Genomic DNA, 14,400 nt, shown 5'->3' with positions numbered 1-14,400 from the left:
AATGAATAGATGGACTTTTGGACTATTCACCTGCTTTTTTCAATTCCTACAGGACAGACCACAGCATTTCTTTTTGTGATTTTATAAAATGACGGTTTTGTTGAAATAAAATCGCAAAAATGAAACAAAATATATGTCAGTTTGGACATACTGACACAAAAAAACACTGGTTCCACATTATTCAATTAAGGTTTTTTATTACGTTTAAAAAAAACTTGTTGGATACAGTTTAAAATGAAGTTAACGTTAATTTATGTTAAGAAAACTAAATTCAGTCATGTGGAACCGATCTCTGCATTTTTTCTTCAGTAAAGCAAGTGTCCATTGCTTTTTTGTCACTAATATTTTAGTTTAAAAAAATTTACATGAACAAAAATGTGAAAAAATATATATATATATATACTCGATCAATTTTCAAAAACATTCATGTAGTTTGACAAATTCATTTTTTGAAGCCTTTCAATTAATATGAGCTCACACAAGCTAAATGCATGATCATTATAGAAGAATAACCCAAACCCAAATGCTTCAAGTTAATATTTTCCAAATCTTATTGTCATGCACTATCATGCTAATTTAATATTGGTGGTATTATGCATGAACATTGCAAAAGATTTTTATGGCAGAAGTAAATTTCACAAACCAGTTCAAGAGAAACTCATATAAAACCTAAACATGCATCTCACAGATTTGTGTACAGTATATGACATGTCAAGTATCTCTACATCACAACCATATCCTCTTAGACAAACATAAGATCATTAGCTACAAATCAAAAGTGTTTACCAGACAGCAGCTCTTTTTTGGAATCCTGATGAAGTTTCAAACGCAGAGCACATGAAGGTCCTGATGAACTCTGAACATATCAAGCCATACCCGTCTGAGTAAATGTGTGTCATCCGTGGTCACATACGGAACTTAAAGTACAGAAGGGAGGCGGGGGTGTAGTATGGTTCTGGCCCAGTGCTTCACAGTCACCCAGACTGAACCTGAACAAAGTGCTGGGCAGCGGTGTTACCAGAACTGACCCAGAAACCTGACCCGTGCTCACAGAACACTGTGCACTTTATTCACCTAATCATCCTTCTCATTTACTCTCATTTCATCTCATTCTCATGTAGGGCTCATTCTCAGGAAAATCATTCGCTTCACCTTTACAGTTGGACAAACAATCACATTCACTCAAGATTAATGTGCATTCTGATAAATGAATGAAAAAACACATTTTGGGTTTGAATGTTTGAGGTTTGAAGTTCAGTGCAAACTTTATAGAACGTGGCTAATATACAGCCAATAATCTAAGAAAAGATTTATCCAGTCAGACATCACAGTGACATAATAGACACACATTAACAGATACATTTATTAATTTAGTCTACGTTTATTCATTTAGTAGAAACTTGTATCCAAAATAACTGACAAATGAGAGATAATTTACCATTACATCTGAAGAGTCAACAATAAACACAGTATTTACGTTTGCAAGATCAGTTGAAGCAAGTTTTTATAATTTTAGGGTTTAACAGTAAAGTTAACAAATTTAACTACAGAGGGACAGTATGGCTGAATGTATTTTTGGATTTGGTGACTTGTTGTAAAGGGGATTTATTACTGATAGTGTATGGCAGGAGGGTTTGTATACCTATATAGAAGTGAGTTCCCTGGTGAAAAATTAGTAATGTTCTTAAAGTGCTCTATTTTCGCACACTTATGTTGTACTTAATATATAAAAAATTAATCTTTAGTACTTTTTAAGATGTTTTTAAGATTATCTAAGTGTCCTTATTTGTGCTATTTTGAGAGACAATGAATATGTACTAAAATGCACTTTTAACATACTATCTTTGTATTAAAAAAATTATTTATTTAACACTTGTATTACACTTGAACCCAAATTTCCTACAAAGATGGGTTCAAGTTTACTACAAGTGGTACCTAAATAATTTTTTTTTAAATACACTTTTAGCACATTTTTGTTCATATTTATGGTGTCTTAAAACAGCACAGTGAACAGTCTCTTAGGGTCCAGAGTAATTAAAATTAAAAAAGCTGCAGTGAATAGACTCTTAGGGGCTGATCACACCAAACGCATTTATGGCAGTTTTCAGGCGCCTTTTTGGAATAATTCTTTGGCCAGTGGGCATTATGCACACCGTTTATGTCATCGAACACCTTTCGTTTTTTTCCCGCCGGCTGCAGCACGTGCTTTTAAAGGAGCACTGAGAGCGTAAAGCGCTCAAAGTCATTTGCGTCTTTCTATTGTCCAATCGAATAAGGGGAGAAGCGGGCCTTTCGTTGTGGTGACAGAAGTTTACAGTTGCTCGGAAGAACCGGACTGCAGTCACTCCTTGTCTCCTGTGTGTTTGACACCTCTCACCCTCAAACAACAAGGTCAGAGCAAGCGCCCTCTTTTTAAAGTTTCTGCTAATATGACAGTTAACAGCAAAAGAGCACTCATGCTTCAATATTTGATTGACAAGACAGCTGAATTGGTGGTTGCCTAGCAATACAAAAAGCCGCACTGCTCTTTTTTTAAAGTGACCAAAAAAGGCAGTATGGTGCGCCTTGCGTTTTCAAGTGTTTAAAACGCGCTTGGTGTGATTAGCCACTTAAGAGGGTGGAACGCAACCTGTGCTCCTGTAGACCAAACGCAAAGGTATTTGAGCAAGGTAGGAGTGGTCAAAGGTGCAGGCAATTGACTGAAGTTACAGATAAAGCGCCAATAGAAATGAGAAAGTAGTAATCACCAAAACGGGAAGTTTAAGACAACACGTACTTTGAGTCCATGCTAATTTCATCAGTAGACACAACAGAACCTAGAAAAACCACAGAGCGAGTGTGGAAAACACACTTCTCATCCTGGACAAAAACCTATTCTGAAGGAGACATTGTAACCCAAAGGAGACTATGTGGAGAAATACTTGTCAAGAGCTTTTTTACTCAGGGGCAGATAGAGGAAAAAGTCTTCTCTTGGGAGGTTTCTGGGATAATATGAATGCTGCAATCATAGAGTCAGTAGTGAGGGAGCAACGGAATACTGCTTGCAAATCATTGTACTCCTCAGGCACACCAAACAAATCCTCGGACTCCTCCTAAAACATAGAGATAGAAGTGACAGCAGATACTGCAGGAACAAAACATTTTACATGACAAGATAAGCTCCAAGTCAAAATGGACCTTTCTGCCCAGTTGATCTGAAGATTATGCTGCATTAACCATATATGACCCAAAACAATGGGGTACAAGGAGAACGGAAAAAAAGGAAATAGTCTGCTGGTTATTGCCAGAAATGGTGAGGCTCACTGGAACAGTGGCTCGATAAGTCTTGGGAAAAGGGCAGTAGTGCCATCAGTAGCCCCTGCTCTTTCTGGACAGATTGAGATTAAATGGTCAGAGGTTCCACAGTATAAGCAGAGCCTGTTTACGATGCGCCGTTGGCCTTCGGCAGAAGAGATGTGTATACCATCCAGCTGCATGGGCTCGGGCTCAGCAAAAGGGTACAACAGAGGTGGCAAACAAGCGTGCAGAATTCAATGGCATAATCAGTTAAGGCCGCGGTATACTTTTTTTCCGCGTCCGCGTCCGGCTCGCGCGCGCACGCGTCCGCGCAGCTTTTCGAGTATACTCCCCGCGGCTACACGCGGATGGCCGCGTTCGACACTATACGCAATACAAATGATTTCTTATTCAAATTATTAGTCTAACAGGCTGTCAGGGCAGCACTGATTTGGCGACATTTACAGTACATTAAAACATTATGGTAGGTGAAGAAAAGTAACTCATCCACCATTGCAAACACAGTTTAGAACAAACAACAAGACAACAAAGAACAGGAATCAAACAAACATGCTCCAGAGCTTTCTGTTCTTTGAAGAAGTAAAAGTTAAAGAAGAAAAACCATAGTGTGTTTGCAAATGCTGTCTGTTTCCTTTGTATAATTGTTTATAGTGGAATGCACTGTCTAAATAGTTTCACGCGCATGCGCTGTTGTACGCGGACTGTACGCGCACTGTCCGCGCGGTCTCAAATTTTGGGCTGCACGCGGACGGTCCGCGCGGCCGGCCGCGGACCCTCTCGATGACGAAAATGACGTCATGCGGACGGCGCGCATACGCGGACGTCCCTAGTATACTTTCGGCTTTACAGAGCACGGCAAGCAGGCACGAAGCCTCATGTCTGTGGACAGAGTGGTCAAAGACTTGAATCATTTTCTCTTTGAACAGAGCAAACTGCTCGCAGCACTCAGCATCAGTCTCCTAGATAGCAATTCCCTTGTCACAATTCTGGCCAAACAAAAAAGAGACCACCAAGTGAACCTTAGAATGGTCCATGGCGTATGTGGAGAGTTGAAGGGAAAAAATTACCCCGCACTGTAGGTCCCCTTGAGTAGAAGGGTGGATTGTCCATCCTGGGCTCTGTGGGGCTGTGGGGGAGCGTGGCACAGGAAAGACCTGGGGGTCTGGATGCAGGAGAAATCGATTAGTTAGATCTGAGACCTGAACTGCTAGGGTCTCCACAGCAAGTCTAGCAGCAAACAATTCCTCCCTGTGTTTTCCCAGCATAGCTCCCTGTAACTTCACAGCAGAGCGAAATGGCATCTCCTTCACTGGATCCATAATGACCAGATTATTCTGTTACAGAATAAAAGAGGATTCAAGGGCAAAGGCACATTAACAGTCAGTTTATTATAAAAAGGACAACAAAGGCAGCCTGCTTTTTTCCAGATGTATAATTGGCATGGAGGAACTCATGAAAATAAGCATGTCTACGGTGGCAGGGAGTCTGGGGCTACAGTCCAGGAAGCAGAACGACTGAGTATGACAAGCGTAGTCCCAAAGAGCAGGGTCTCCACACAAAGCCACCAGAAGGCAGCATGGTAACTGGGAGGGAATCAGGGATGAAGCATGGAACAAGACATGACTGTACTTGCTCTAAACATTGACGGTGACAGCAACTTTGACTTTACTGTGGATAAGACAAAGACTAAGCTTACTGGCAGACAAATAGCGCCCACCCAAGTCTCCACCTGCATCCTCCGAGACCCTGACTCCACCTCTATCCTTCGAACCATCAGCTCCACCTTGGCTCCTGGCTCTCTCATCTCCACAGTAGCCCATCTTCCCTCTAGCGCCACCATGCTCCCTCTTTCCTCCAGCTTTGCCTTGGTCAGTCGTCATCCCGCGTCTTCCTTCCAAGGACTTTACTTCTCTGGCTTCTCCTCATCGCTCAGTCCTACCAGCTCTGTTGGGCTCCTTCCTCCATCTCCGCTTCAGTCCTCGGTCGCTTTTGCTCCACTGCAGGCTTCTGGATCCCCGCCTTTGCTTTAGTCGCCTGAGCCGTCGGCTACGCCCTGGCCCTCCGGAACCTCAGTTTTCCTTGGGCTCTCTGTCTGATGGCTCTGCCCAGGTCTCCTCCAGAGTTCCTATCACCATCGCTCGTCCCTAGGGTGTCAAGCACCATCACTCCATCCTGGCTCTTCTTCCCTCCTGCAACTCAACCCTCCAGCTTTATCCTGGCTGGTCCCTGGGTTTACATCTGGCTCCTCCTGTTCCAGGCTCCTCCTTGATTCCTTCCTTCTCATCACCCCCCGCTTTTCTTAACAGTTTCTTTGTCGTCTGTTGTTTGCCCCCCACCACTTTGGTGTAGTTTTATTTATGGCGCGGGGCGCGCCTAGGGGATGAGGGGAGTACTGTTACATCCTCGTCTGTTTCCCTATTTGTCATCCCTAACCGGACTTCAATTCCCATCATTCTCTTCAGGGTGTCACCTGAACTGTGTTGTGTAATCATCCACACCTGTCATCAGTAATGTTCAGTATCATTGTTTATATCGCAGGTCTTTGAATGCTTGATTCTGATTGGTTAAAAAATTGTCCATGGGTGTTGATTATTTTTCTGTAAACCAATTCAATGGCTTATCGTCAATTATTGCTTACCTATTTATACCTTGTTGTTTCCATTAGTCTTTGTCTGTTATTGTCTAGTGTTACCTTTGTTTTTGAGTATTTTGCAGACATGGGGACTTGGTGACTTGGACTCGAGTCGACTTGAGTCGCTATTTTTGTGACTTGACTTGACAAAAAATAAAATACTTGAGACTTGACTCTGACTTGGAAGTTAAAGACTCGGGACTTGACTTGAGACACGATGACTTGAATGACTTAAGTGTTAATCACATCATGTTTTCAGTTTGAATATAAAATATATTAACTATTTTAAAAAATTAAGTTTAACCCAGTTGGAGCGCAGGCTGAGAATGGCGTTGTCATGACTGAATCACGACACTATCATCAGTCATGCCCTCTCGTACCTTACGCACACACCACAGAACAGATATCAACATGTCAGCCGGAGGGGTAGCGAGGGTCATCGCTTTCGGCTTCAACAAGATGGCAAAAGACGAACAGTCTGTTGCAAGACATGCAACTTTAAAATCATGGGCAGTCAGACGACAACCTCCAATTTCGTCTGACATTTGAAGAGCCATTCTGCCCAGTAAGTGCTTGTCAATTTGTTAATATCTGGTTAGTTAGTTGGTAGTTAGCTAATGTAATAATAGCTAAAGTAGCCATTAACCCTCATCATACCGTGTTAGGGACAAATGTAGGCAAAATAAATGTAATTAATTTTTTTTAAATACTTCCCTTGATCTGAGCGGTACGAGACTTGGCTACTTTTTCCAAGTTTGCCACCTGAACACACACACACACACACACACACAGAGAAAAATGACTGGATTCTACAATGTTAGGGCCGGTTTACATATTGCGTCTTTTGCACGCTCAAGTTAGTTATTTCAAATGTAGACGCACGAACGGAAGTGATTACAATTTTGTTTAATTCCATGATGTATTTTACTGAACATGAGTATTTCTTTATATCTTTATATTCTATATATCTTTATTAAGATCAAATTCTGCAGGTAAAATTACAATAATAAGGTGACTTGACTTGGACTTGACTTATACTACAGGACTTGACTTGACTTGACTTGCCCCAGAAAAAAAAAACTTGGGACTTGCCCAGGAACAAACTGAGTTTGTATGTTGGGCAGGCAAAAACACTTTCTGTTTTTAAATCACAAATTAAAACACATTTGTACAGAATGGGATATAATTCAGTATGAGAGCTTTTTAAGATTTTTACTTTTATTTCTACTTTTAATTTCCATGTTGTGTTATTTTATTGCTTAATATTTGATATTAGTTCTTAAATGTTTTGTGATGTTTATTCTGTATGTACAGCACTTTGGTAAATACTTTTTTTTTAAGTGCTCTATAAAAAGGGGTAACCCCAAACTCAAACCGAAACCTAACACCATGTACAATAATGCACATGTAATATGTTATGAACAGTGATTCTAAATTTGTGTAGTATGTTCAGAAAAGAAAGAACATTTTTCAGGAAATAATGCAATAATTGCAACAAATAAACCGTAGCTGTCAGTGTTGAAATGGGCTATAATCATCAGTGAGCACAGCAGAGACATCCAGTGGCTGAATAGTATTGATGGCTTTTCCTTGCAGGGTGGCATGTCTCTATCTGAAACTAGATTAAACAACAGAACTAAAGCAATAACTCGTGAGAGGCCTGTGCCAAAGTTTCACTATCAGCTCAAAGTTTCACTAATCTCTGGCTTATTCTTTTTAAACCCTTTGGATTTGAAATAATCTTTATTTTCTTGTGCTTTTGACAATTTTTATTTGAAATAAGTGAATAGGACAAACATGCATTATTGCTCTTTAGTTTTATGACAGTGACACCTAATGGATAGATTAGAAAATATTAGATTAGAAAAATCTTTGTTTCTTTAAATGTCAAATGGTCAATTTTTGGTCAAATACGGTGTGCCAAGGGATCGGTTTTAGACCCCTTTCTTTTCTTACTGTTCATGCTTTCTTCATGAGACATTATCAGGAATATATTCATTATCAGTTTCAATGTTGATACCCAGCTTTACATCTCCTCAGAATTTGACAATTCCCACCAATTTTCTAAGCTAACAGACTGTATTAATGATATTGAAGAATGGATGGTCAACAATTTCCTTCAATTTAATTCTAATAAGACAGAGGTTCTGATTATTTAACCAAACACCTCTAGGAGAGTAGAATATTATTTGTTAATCGCCTGCTGCTGTTCTTGATTTTTTATTGATGTTGAACCCTGAAGACATCCAGGGCCTTAAATAATTCAAGGCGCTATGCCACTTTAGAGCTTTATAACTAACTTTGTGACTTTTGGCAGGGGAATGGGCGATAGTTTTATGGCCCTGCCCCATCTTGCAAATACTTCTGGTTTCAGAAGATTTCCAGTGTTTTAATATCATTAGGAAAAGTTAGCAGGTTTCCATCTTAACTTACAAATGCCAGGACCAGCTCATGCTTCCCTATCCCAAGCTGTCTGATGATTTACAAGATGCTGCACTTACATCTTTAAGTTTAATTAACTAGAATTTACAATACATTTCAACTTTCTTGACTAATGAAGAGTTGCTATAAATTATAAAAGATAAAATTTAATTATCTTAAGTTATTTTAACTTTATTTTTATAATTTATACCAACTCCTCACTAGTCAAGAAAGTTAAAATTAATTGTAAAAAAACAGGAATTTTGTGAACTCGGCCTCAGATAAATCAGGCTGTTTCTCCAAATCACTCCCCTCCAGATTTCCCAATTGTCACCAGCATAGGAGTGAAAGTTGCACAGCAGCACAGAGTCCCAAAGCGGTACCCCTTTTAGAGCCCACCCACGGCCTACAAAAAGGCCAGATACTCCAAATTGTATTTCAGCCTGTGTGTCCTGGTTTCCTAGCCTAAACAGACAAAAATCTTTTTTCTACTTTTTGGTGTGATCATCCCTTACCAAAATTAACCATGATTTTACTACAGTTAAAACCAAAAAAACATGGTTACTGTGGTAAAATCATGGTAACCACAAAAAACTTTTCCACAACAAAACTTGGTTAATTTTCGTAAGGGATGGGAACACATGTTGGACGATCACTATTTTAATTAAATAAAAAACACAATAGAAATACCATAGACAATCTATAAATGCAATTTGGCAGTTTTTCATGTTACAGTTGGCACATAGCAACATCTGTTCTATCAAAAAGTAAAATTATTTTTTGAATTCCAGTTAACTAACTTGTGATGTCATGATAAAAGGAAACAAGTTAATACTTTTCCCAGTTTAAATTGATTAAGTCTAATATTTAATTAAAGTGACATATTTGAAGTGGACATGAAATTGTATTGACTGCATAAAAGGAGTGACCCAAAATGCTTTTTTACGGCAGTGATATCAAAAGCTTTTTTATTTTTTATTTTTATTGAATCAAACATATTCAACACTTTTTTACATTAGCCATGGGATGAAAAAGAATAATAAATAAATAAAAACATGGAAATGCTGACATACATTAATACATTTAACAGCTTGCTTGTTTATCAGATTATACATTTATGTATACTAAACTTTGCCAACAAAAGTAACACATCAAATAATATTATGTAATGATAGGCTATAGAAAAAAAAAACAAATAAAATACTTTTAAAACGAAATTTAAAGCTGGGCAAAATATGAACTCTAACAAAAAAGCACAAATCTAACCCAATTTTTTTTTAATAAGGACAACTCCAAAACAAATGAAAAAATGTTTCTGTATGTTGACCACAAAAAGTACAAAACATGTCAATGTCACATTTAAATCTGTTTACAAGGAAATGTTTACTGGGGTAATATTTACAAATTAGTTTAAAAATTTGTTAATAAATATTTATGAGGTAATTTCCAATTTCTATGCCATATCAAACCATCAACATAGTGACCCGAAGGCTGTTAAAAAAGTACATGCGGCAGATGACGTCACAGCACCGTACTGCGGATACAGCGTCAGGACCGCAGAGAGAGAGAGAGAGAAAGAGAAAGAGAGAGAGAGAGAGAGAGAGAGAGAGAGAGAGAGAAAGAGAGAGAGAGCGCAAAGACAAACACAGGCACATGTGCGAGAGTAAACACGATAAAGTGGGTGGGGCTTCTGTATGTATGTGTGTGCGCGCATCTCACAGGCCAAGTTTGCATCGGGACACTCAACTGCAGCATTACAACATCTGAGGTGAGTACTCTCATCACACATACTGTACATGATGAACACACACACACACCCATGCAGGCTACATGATAAACACGTTCATGTTACTTTTATCATGATTATAAATATGATGTTGCTGTTATGGGTATTAACATTAACAGTAGAATAATAACAACACTGCTACTGTAACTACAAATAGAAATGTTAATAATAATAGTGAGATACTTGTTATAATATTGTATTATTAAACATGTTTTGACGAAGATGCTCATCTTGGAGGTGCAATATTATTTTTGTGTGTATTTTTCCCTTCAGTTGTTTAAATGTTTTGTTGGATGGATATATCAATTTGTTAAAATTTTTAAAAATATGTGAGAAAAGTATTGAGTTAATAGTGAAATGTTTCAGCAGTTGCCAGGAAATAACAGCACAATGACACCTGATATTTTTCTCATGTTGTGCAGTAATCTATCATCAGTCTTGTTTATGCTTTATGTTGTCTTGGCTTCACACTACAGATAATATGACACAGACACAGTATCTGATATTGTTGTAGAAATACTGAAATCTGGCACCTAGAATTATTCACAGTTAACCTAAACATGTTTCATGCTGTGTATAAACAGGCTTTATTAAAGTCAGAACTTCAGTATGATTTAATATGAATAAATTAACCAGATTAGCAGGTAAGAAGTCATCAAATGCACTTCCATGTGTTAAATGTGTTAATGAAATGAATGATGAATAGAATCAGTACTATAACTTTTAACACAGTCACATGATCATTCATACAGGATTTAATGAGCTCATACTGAAACTAAAGATTGAATAATTGTACTTTTTAAACTTAACAGGCTTGCATATGTGAACTGCAAAATGTCATTTAAATAGTGATCACTTTATAATAGTAATACATTTCTTATTAATAATTGTGCAATTGACCGCAGTTTAAGTCCTAAGCAGAACAATTTAACTGCATTTTTCAAGTTTTTTTTATGAGTATGAGAATGTAAATATTGACCGTCTTAACATGAGCGATAGAGAGATCAAACATGTTTTTTCTGTGTTTTGCACCTGTGCACCTGTTTGAATGATGGCTGCTGTAGGTCATTACAGGCTGTTTCATCTTTAAATACCTTCGAGGTTCACATTTAAACATGCTTTCTATATATCCTGGGGCTTTCTTCAGTTACATTACAAAGATCACTGCTGTGATTATTGCAGAAGAGCAATATGATAATAATAATTTTTCAGATTTTGGATATGTGCTTGTGAGATTGTCAATGATGAAACCATCAATGTGAAGCACTGAGGTTTATTTTCACATGTAGTAGACATTCTTATACATCAAATAAACGTGTTTTGTTTGTCTCGCTCTTCAAACCAGGAAGCAGACAAAAACAAGCTTCATTTGATCAGGTTTCTTCCCATGCAGGCCACAGCCCAGATAATAAATAATGAAACTATAGCCACTGAATCCAATTGTGAAGTTACTCATTCATGTTCTGAATCTTTTGAAATGCATTCTTTTTTTAAAGAGACATACCCACTACTATTATTATTATTCATCATCCACATCTGTTGTGTGCGTGTCTGTCTCAGTCTTCAAGGACGCACCTGACCTGTTGTCTTGCGTTTTGCCCTGCGCGTGAATATGAAGAACATAAGGGAATACGTGGGATGGTTGTACTATCAGTACCTGCTCATGACCGGCATCTACGTGCTGGAGCCGTGGGAGAAGTCCATCTTCAACACGGTCCTGTTTACCATGGTGGCCATGGTCATTTACACCTCGTACGTCTTTGTGCCCATTCATGTGCGTCTGGCGATGGAGTTCTTCTCAGGACTGATCCAAGGAGAACGCTGTGGAGCTCATGAGCTGAATGTAAGGACAGATCTGCTGTCATGCTAGATTGTCTTTTACTTTTCTACTCTGGATTAAACAAGCCAGTTGACTTAATAAGACTCATCAGCTTCCCAAAGTCTTGGAAAGTTATGGAAATTCCTGTGCAGTTGCGGATAATGTTTAGCATGTTATCAGCGTTCACATACAGAGCATCATCTGCGCAGACCTGCATGTCAGCGATCTGCTGTTTCTCCTCATCATCTTTGCTTGACAAAGACATTTTGATCACTGATCTGACTTGACTTTTGTCCCAATGCAAATGAAGAGCTGTCAGATTTACATTTCCATTTATTAAGATTATTGCACACTGAATTTTATATTTTGTAATGATCTATGCAATCTTGCAGCTCTATATGGACGTAAAAGCATTTATTTTATAAGAATAAATCATCTGCACCTGATCACATACACACTGTAAAACAAATATGCCGCATAAAGTTAAAACAACGAGGTTTTGCAAGTCAATTCAACCTACTGTTTTAAGTTGACATAACAAGTTGAAATTGTTTAACTTAATTTGTTAAGTTAAAGTACCAAAAAATTCATGTTGATTTGAACAAAATGCTGCATTTTTTTTAAAGTGAAGTATCATGCTTAGAAATGTTTGCCACGATTGGATTGTTCTGGTGGGGCTGTGATGATTTGTTTGCATGCACACACAATGCTGGAAAATAATGGGCAAGCCCACACTAAACCTGACACAATAACCCACTTTGTGTCGCATGTTTGTTTTTTAAATATTTAAGCTACTAAATAGTACATCAAATACAATTAACCTGTATATACTCTTTCAGTCAATACCCTTCTTTATTTACCAGATTATTTCTGATTTATTTATCCAGTGAGTGTACACAAATGATCTTTAGTAACTACATTTCGAGTTATTAAACTGCTAATCTGACACATGATCTCAAACTGATATCGTTTCTAATTTTTACCAGTACTATCTGTCACTGTGAAGTCACATCTGATGGCTCGAGTCTGATATTATGTATGCATTTTTCAGAAATAAACTCGTTTCACTAAATGTCTCTTGTGTTTTTAACACAATACGGTAAGAATGTGCCGGTTTGAACAGGATATGCGTTTGTCTATTACAAACTGTAAAGGAGCAAAGCAACCAAACTGGTTTTCCAAGTCTAATTTTATGGAGACCTCAGGGCTTATCTAATGCACTTCTAACAGGCCGCTTATCCTACCTGCATTTCTAAAGACCCAAAAGCAAACACTGAATTCTTTCTTTTGTTGTTAAGTTTAATATTGTTGTATTAAATTATTGCATTGGTGAGACATGCAGCCGACAAGTGACCAGAAAAACATGACATCTGAATAACAACCCTGATCTCATGAGAATTTGTACACATTTTATGAGTATGCCGATTCGTATGAATTAATAAGAAGTTAATCGTACAAAAACATACGATTATTATAAATAAAGAAACCTCACAACCGTGCCCCTAACCCCAAGATCACAGGGATAAAAGGCAAATCACACAAAAATATACGAATGAGGTCGTACAAATTAAAACGAATTACCCACATGTAAAGTATTTACGAATTGCCACGAGATGGCATTGGAATAATTCTGTATTGAAATGTAATGATACTATAAATTTCATTTTTAAAAGAAATTTTAAGATTAGGATTTATTTGAATAAATAATTGTTTACTGTGTGGCATAGAAAATGCAGCGATTCTGTCAAATCAACATATATTTTTATGCTACACTAACTTAAAAAATGTACCTATTTTTTCAACTATGCACAGGTCAAAACTTAAAATAGTAGGTTGAATTAACTTGCAAAACCAAGTTGTTTTAACTTTATGCTGCCTTTGTTTACAGTGTGTAGATGGGCTTATTTATCACGTTTATGGATGACATGTATGTTCATGGGCTTATCAACGCCACGAATAAAACTGAGACAACTTCAAATAAGGAATCTCATCAAAAGCACTTTATAGAGTTAGCAGCATAAATAAAGCTAAAACAGTTAACCTTTTTTAATAATACTAACCCCCATCATCATTTACATGAGAACTTTCCAACCAAACCAAAATCACCTTCATCATGTTTCGACTAATCCTATACTGCATGCATACACAAAACAATAACTTGAGCCCACCTACTAAAAATCTTTCTTCAACTTATCTTTGTCAGGAGAACATTGCAGGTTTAATTTGTTTGCATTTCTTACCAAAGCAGTTAAAATGTGTATGTCTATGTATTCTATATCATGAGTCTGTCTATGATGTAAGAGGGTATGTTTTGTTAATTGTGGTATTTCGTGTTGTTAGTGTAAACAGGAGTTTGTGTTGTTTTCGTTCATTTTTGTGATGTCTGATTTATGTTAATTCATAGTTAAATGTTTTGTTTTGTCTCATTAAGCACTGTTGGTGACC

The 14,400-nt window shown here is 37.6% G+C and overlaps 1 protein-coding gene across 1 annotated transcript; it reads left to right on the top strand.

The window, feature by feature from the left end:
* Window positions 1-11,715: 11,715 nt before the first annotated feature.
* Window positions 11,716-13,364, top strand: sptssb (serine palmitoyltransferase, small subunit B; the record flags this gene model as incomplete). Its single annotated transcript, XM_065280013.2, has 1 exon — window positions 11,716-13,364. A coding segment is annotated over one exon (291 nt), but the record flags the coding sequence as incomplete, so codon positions are not given.
* Between the last annotated feature and the right edge of the window lie 1,036 nt (window positions 13,365-14,400).

Source organism: Paramisgurnus dabryanus, chromosome 8 (assembly GCF_030506205.2).
Source record: "Paramisgurnus dabryanus chromosome 8, PD_genome_1.1, whole genome shotgun sequence".
Classification (NCBI taxonomy): Eukaryota; Metazoa; Chordata; class Actinopteri; order Cypriniformes; family Cobitidae; genus Paramisgurnus; species Paramisgurnus dabryanus.
This window is presented reverse-complemented; position numbering and strand designations above follow the sequence as displayed.